Source organism: Rhinichthys klamathensis, unplaced genomic scaffold (genome assembly GCF_029890125.1).
Source record: "Rhinichthys klamathensis goyatoka isolate OS25496 unplaced genomic scaffold, OSU_Roscu_1.1 h1tg000040l_1, whole genome shotgun sequence".
Taxonomy (NCBI): Eukaryota; Metazoa; Chordata; class Actinopteri; order Cypriniformes; family Leuciscidae; genus Rhinichthys; species Rhinichthys klamathensis.
Window position 1 is genome coordinate 1,549,592 of NW_026606587.1, and position 7,288 is coordinate 1,556,879.

Here is a 7,288-nt window from a genome sequence, read left to right on the forward strand (position 1 = left end):
GACATGGCATTGTGTACTGCAAATATTTTGTTCTTATGATAAACTGCTTGTGATGTCTTCATTTCTAAATCCCTGTTGAATAAAGCATCTGTCTAATGATTGCAAATGCACTTGAGTGCACTATATGCATTTACTTTATGCTATTGCGATTACAGTAAACTGTCACAGAAAATAATATATGTGAAATAGCTGCTTAACATTTAGTGCGTTGTGGACAAAAATACATTGGGCTTTTAAGGTTTGTTATGTTTTTTTGAGATGACATCATTGGTCTGGTTTATCCAGCTAATGAGATTATCTCATCATATCTCTCTTCCAGACAGTGTGTATATCAGACAGTCTGCCAAAAACAATCTGGCGATATTTATCATTAGAACTCTGTATGTTACGAGGGGCTTCGGCGAGTGCTCAAGATCTTTATTTTCTGTTACTCTGTCCATTCACTTGTTTCTCCGTTCTCTTTGATTTAAAAGGGCCTGGATCCAATTGGTCATGTCGGTTCTGTTGTTATTTGTAAATGTCCCTGTGTGTGTGTGTGTGTGTGTGTGTGTGCCTTTGTGTGTAGCGTCCCTTTCTTCCTTCTTTAACGGCATCTTTTCAGAAATATTTTTTTCCACTTGCCCCATAATAGCTAGCTTCAAACAGATATGTATCCATACTGTTTCATTCTTTAGAAATCATAGTGGCCTCACAATGTCACTGTTGATTAGTCACCATCATTGCACCACACGTTGTGTGTGTGCATGTGTGTTTGTGTGTTCCAGGGCTGTACTGGGAAATCAGATATTTGAGGGGTTTTTCAATATTTGAAACTCTCTGTATCTTCACCAGACATAAGAAAAGTTTCAGTTTATCTACAGAACCTGGAAGATTTTTATGCTTCTTTGTTGTTGTTTTGAAGCATGCAAACACACAATAATAACTTTAGATTTTACAGGCCCTTGCGAAAAAGAAGTTCACTTTAGCATACTAAAAAGCGTACTAGTTCAGAAATAATATACTGAAGTGCTATCTGAATGTAATGTCTTCGGACACTTAACTGCATGCTATTCACAATTAAAAATGTATTTTACTTTATATTATATGCAATTAGTTGATCTTAAGAGTGCTTCTTTGACACACTTAAGTAGAAATTAATAATAATAGAAGTAGTTATCTGGTGAATTTTGTAGGCAGGTTGAGATGTACTGTAAGATGTACGTGTAAATGTACTGTAAAGGAATACCAATGCTTTATGTTTGATACAAATAAATTAATAATAATAGTAATAACAATTATTATTATTATAATTGCATGAATATTTAAATCTGTTGTATTTCACAGGTTTAAGGGAATACTAATATTTTGTATGCTTTAAAAGCTGTGTAATACTGTAATTATAATGTAATAATGTAATACATTTCTCATAATGTAAAAAATGTTTTTACATTATGAGCTCAAGATTTTATTATGTTTTGAGAAAATCATTACATTATGAACATTATATTACAATAATAATGTAACAGTTATTACATTGGTGAAGTTTTTGCTTCTTTAAAGCACAACAAAATATTAAAACACTGATTTAAAATGTACTTTAAAGTAAAACGTTTAATTTGACATTATTCCAAAGTGCACTTAAGTGTGTTAAGAAACACAGTCATGAAAGTACTCTTTTTAAGTAAGTGGCCTTTTATTTCATTAATATTATATTACCTGCAAGTGCAGATTTTTTAAAATATACAAGATTTAAAGTTCACTACAAGTGCACATTCAATTAAGCGGAAGCAGTTTGGAAAAAGGATGGATGGACTATCAATGTGAACTCCCTTTGAATTGTATTGTGTACACCAATTCATACCCATAATCATGTTTAATGACGCTAAGACGGTATTGTATTCAAGGAACATATTTAATACAGTTGCAGTAGTTAGTTACAGAAGTTTCAAAAATATAACATTATTTCATGAATATATATCAATTTACACCCCACAAATTTGTTCCCTTCCTCCACTTGCCTTCCTTTTTTTCCCAGAGACATTTGTCACCAGCCATCTGTCTGTCTGTCTCCACCAAGCCCCCCCCCCCCCAACCCCCCCAACCCCCCCAAACCCTGACTCTCTGTCTGCGCTTTAAACTATCTAATCAAGCAGCGTCACCTTTGCACTGGAACACACTCACACACGCTCATCAAAAAAACACACACATTCACATCAGGGAGTTTAACAAAAATTATAATTTTTATATCTCCTCTTAACAAGTGCTACAGATACTGAACACATTTCTGAACATAGCAAATTAGCAGAAAGGAAAATAGTACGAAAATACTGTACAATTTGCATCTCTACACCAGTGTATACAGGCTTCAACACAATCGCACACTCTTACAACAACACAACCCAGACAGCAACATGGTGTCGGCCCAGATCCGGCCCACATCTGGTACACATGGATTCCACACAGTCCAGATGTGAGCCGAATCTGGGCTGACACTATGTTGCAGTCCGGGACTCTAGTTCATCCTCAGAGCAGAATCAATGTGATTGTTTGCATTGTTTGAATGTTTTTGACAAATCTGACCTCCTGTTTGCCTGGATATTTCTGTGTTTTTGAGTGTGTCAAAACTGACGAAAAGGTGTCAGTGAACATAAATTCACACATGCATTCAGACAAAGTCACATCATTCCAGCACTTCATCCATGAATACAGTAGTACACCAAACTATGAGTGTTATTTACAAACATAAAGCAATATGTTCTCCAAAGTCCATCAGTTCACCACCAGTCAGAACGGACCAGCCGTCAGTAGATCTCCACTTTTTTTGGAACATCTTCAACCCAGTGTTTTCTCTTCAACTTCATGTTTTCTGTTCTTCTCATTGAAATCCCTCACACTTTGGTGGCCAGCGACTGCACCTCCGACTTTTGAGTCTGGGCGCTGAGGGTCGAGGACATGGAGCTCATGTGCCCATGCATGGCCTTCTTCAGGTTCAGCAGACACAGGCACTGCGAGCGGAACCGCAGGTCAAAGAACGCGTAGAGGAACGGGTTGAGGCAGCTGTTGATGTATGCCAGGCATGTGGCGTAAGGATGAGCCAGAAGTAGGAAGTGGAGGAAGCCACACGAGGTGGGTGCCAGGTCCAGGTAGGACAGGGCATCCATGCTTTTCAGCACATGGAAAGGCGTCCAGCAGAATGCGAAGACCACCACCAGGGTGGTGATAATCTTGAGAAGACGCCGCTTCTTCTGGTCTTCCTTGCGCAGGTGGCTGAAATGGCGGGTGACCGTGCAGCCGATGAAGCAGTAGCAGACAGTCATGGCCAAGAAGGGCAGAAGAAATCCAAGGGCGGAGGAGGAAAGGCTCAGACCCGCAATCCAAAGGAACTCGTGATCTTGATTGTGAGCGACCAGGCTGAAGTCCATTGCACAGGTGGTGCGGTTGTTCCCGGCGTCATCCACTGTAGTGCGAAACAGGAGAGTTGGCACGGCCAGCAGGCACGAGAGGAACCAGATGGCACCCAGAGACGCCAGCATGGTGCCACGGGATCGGAGCCGGCCACTGGACAGAGAGTGGACGATTGCAAGGTAGCGGTCAAAACTCAGGCAGGTCAGACAGAAGACACTTGCATACATGTTGACCAGCACCACGTAACTGCTGATCTTGCAGAGAGCCACGCCAAACGGCCAGTGGTAACCCAGCGCGGTGTACACGGCCCACAGCGGCAACGTGATGACGAACGTCAGGTCCGCGAGCGCCAGGTTGCCGATGTAAACATCTGCCGCGCGGCGTTTGGATTTCGCGCGCCAGACAGTGAAGATAACCACGCCATTCCCGGAGAGACCGAGGATAAAAATGAGCATGTACAGCACGGGGATGAGAGAATAAGACGGCTCCCACTCCGAGAAGTCGCATCCAGTCTCGTTATAGTCATAATAGTCATACGTGTCGACGTATTCCGGCGTTGGCTCCATTTGGTGCAGCTTTGAGTCCTTCAGGGTTTTTCTCTTTTTTTTTGTGCAGTTTTATCCGAATCTCTGAGAGTTCAGTGGGAATGTTTGGATTCTTCTGTCTGAAACGAGAGTCTGGGGTAAGTTTCCCTCACTGGAAGCTGAAGCGCGTCTGTGTGAGGGAGAGAAGCGCCCTGTCTTTTTAAACTCCAGACTTCTCACCCCTCCCTCTGAACCCATATATCGGACCCCTTATCTCCACACACACACACACACACACACACACACACACACACACACACACACACACACACACACACACACACACACACACACACACACTCCCACCCACCACGGCCCCCCCGGGCCACGCAGCGGCAAGAGCGAGTGTGTGTCAACAAAGTGAGCTTAACTCTTTGTTTTTCTTCTTAATGAAAAAGTAATGGCTTGCTCGTCTTTCAAGTTAGATTTAGCTTAAATTGTCTGACAAAAATATTTTTGCGTCACGTCTCATTTACGGCACTTTTTAAATAAAAAATAGTCACAGTCGCAGAATTTCAATGGATGTTGTTAACTTTTCCTTGCACACTTACAACATTTGTTCATTCATGTCATACAGACTTAAACATCCTGGCCAAATAAATAATAGCCTAAACGAATTAGGCCTACATTATAGGCTATTTTATAGCCTATTGTTCCGTCAACTATGAGCTTAGTTAAATTGCTTCCTGAAAGTTTTATGTGCTATAGCAAAAACGTATAAAGATTTTCCGACACTTTTGAATTTAATTAGCCTAGCCTACTATGAAGAATGAGAGAGGACTCATTTAATCGAGCGTGACAGAAATTACTGAGACAAGTTAAATGGATGGAAACAATGATGCTATATAAATGGAAAGATTGTTGCAGTAAAGCATAATGTTTTAAGAAAAGACTCCTAGCTTTTTTAAGAGAAATTCCGTGTAAAAATAATTGAACGACATTGACAGAGTGTGTATTTTATATAATTTCGCATTCAAAACTAACAGGAAATCTAGACTAGTCTACACACCTATATTTTTTCATTATAGCCATCTGAAATGTTCTATGATTATCCTTCAAGATGTTCACATGAGCTTTCTGTTAAAAGCCTCCGTTTAGAGTGCATGTAAAAATAGCCGAATTTGAACGACATTGGCAGGATAGTTTTAACGTAGCCCTACTATTTTTTTATCTTTCAGTTTACACTGTAAGTCTAGTTTTAATTATTTAGGCTACTGTCTACAGTTTACACGACCGATCTGACTACATGACACTACAATTAAACTTATTAGCAAGCCTAAACAGGTTTCAGACAGGTTCCCAGTGAAACCAACGCCTGCGACCAAATGATAATGTAAAAGAGGCGCTCTGTGATTTCCTCTCACTCAAACATTACATGAAGGTGACATGCAGTCACTTCAAACACCCGACTTCCACTACAACACATCACTGGAGCCTCTTTAATAGGAACAAGAGATTTACCTGCAGACACATTATTCAAACCCTTAAACGAAAAAACAGCCCCATATACGTTCCTTTATAAATATTACATTTAAAAATATTACATAATTTTTCCAACTAACTATCTATTTATTTATTTATTCGCGTGTTGCACTTCTGATGTAGGCTATACTGATGTGATATAGCCTACATCAGTAAAAAACGTACCTTCCTTTCGGAGCTCAAATTCAATTAATTTCAGCGATTCTAATAAAAAAATGTTCGCTGTCTTAAAGCTCTCTGAGTGTCTTTAGTGATTAGATTAGACATGTCAGCAAAGGATTTGGATATGTGTGAATTTAATTCGCAATTTCTTGCATTTATTTGCATGATAATAGCAGACACAAACTCGCAAAATAAACAAAAACAAAAGGAAACGACGCATTTGACATTAACGAGTTTCTCAAGGACGCGCTGTTCACGCGTTACACCCAATTTGTAGCACCTGAAAAAGGGCAGTTAAAGCGAAATAGCTTAGGCTGAATAGAAAGCAATTCACATTCAAAACAAACAGGAAAATAGGCTACACCTAACTTATTTTTCCTTACACCTGAGGTATTCTACGGATGATTATCCTTCAAGAAGTTCTCACGAGCTCTCTGTTGAATTGGTCTTTGCATAGGCTATATCTGCACCACTATTTACACATACAAATCTTGTTTCACGCACTACACTCCTTAAATTAATGTGCAATCACATTTAGCAGGATCAGTGTGTAATCCATCAATCAAAACCTATCAGTGTCACTCTCCACAACACTGATGACATCATCATGCAGATCTTCTCAATCACTTCATGAGCGGCCAGTGTCTTATACTCAAGTGCTACAGGATTGTAACTATTTATAATGGGGGGAAAATAATTATAGCTCATATAACACTTCAATGACAGTGTGAAGTAAATGTGTGACTTACACTGAGAACTAATGTAAAGAAAACAGAGGCATGAAATGCATCTCTGGCAAATTTGTTGAAATGCATCAGATTAGATATAAAATGTGTGAATAGTGGCACTTATGGCATACATTTGAATAAAAGGATGTTCACCATTTATTCTGAGGATACTGTCTGCACATGTCCACTTGTGGCATCAGATTTTGGCTTCATTCTAGATACAGCACACTGAATCTGTGGTATGATCTTTTTTTTTTCAGTTTGTAAACATCTCAAGATTTAGATTCAGAACTCATTTTGAATGACATACTCACCAGACATTTTAAGGTGGACTTGGTTATTTGAAAACAAAATAGCACATATCAAACAGATTGACCAATCATAAAAAATGCTACTCTTTATTGGCATCAAACAAAGTTCTTCTTTAGTTTGTTAAAATGTTCTTTACATTAAAAAACGTTTTTTTTTTAGAGAACCCAAAATGGTGCTTCTATATCAAAACCCCATTGGAACCTTTATATTTTAAAGTGCATACTGAAAGTCAGCATAGGTAAGTAGATTAGATCCCTGATGGGTCTTTACCCCTCAAAACACCTGTCAGTTGATTCATTCACTTCCTTATACTTTGAAATTATTTTAAAGGCAAGCAATATGTAAGGTCATGGTTCATATCTTGGCATTATTACTCATGCCGTTCATATTTATTGAAATATTACTTAATTATTGTATAATTTCAAAGTTTGCATAAAGTCAGTGAGGAGCTCCTGCTGTGCAAAAAGGCGACTGGGTTGCTCTCTGTGCCCCCATAATCCTTTGCCCTGCCCCAGTCTGCCCCTCACCCCTTCCTCTGCATGTTGTTTTTGTTGGACCTCAGAGAAACTACACACACTCCACACACACACACAGCAGACAGCCTGGCAAAAACAACATACAGTTTCCTGCTTAAAT

At 39.4% G+C, this 7,288-nt stretch overlaps 1 protein-coding gene across 1 annotated transcript; it reads right to left on the minus strand.

Annotated features, from left to right (window-relative positions):
• Positions 1 to 2,195: 2,195 nt before the first annotated feature.
• aplnra (apelin receptor a) lies at positions 2,196 to 4,123 on the minus strand. Its single transcript, XM_056246585.1, has one exon. The coding sequence runs from the start codon at positions 3,948 to 3,950 to the stop codon at positions 2,868 to 2,870; it is 1,083 nt and encodes a 360-aa protein (XP_056102560.1). The 5' UTR covers positions 3,951 to 4,123; the 3' UTR covers positions 2,196 to 2,867.
• Positions 4,124 to 7,288: the final 3,165 nt, after the last annotated feature.

Coding starts and splice junctions, on each gene's coding strand:
- aplnra (XM_056246585.1), bottom strand. CDS start 3,950: ATGGAGCCAACGCCGGAATACGTCGACACGTATGACTATTATGACTAT.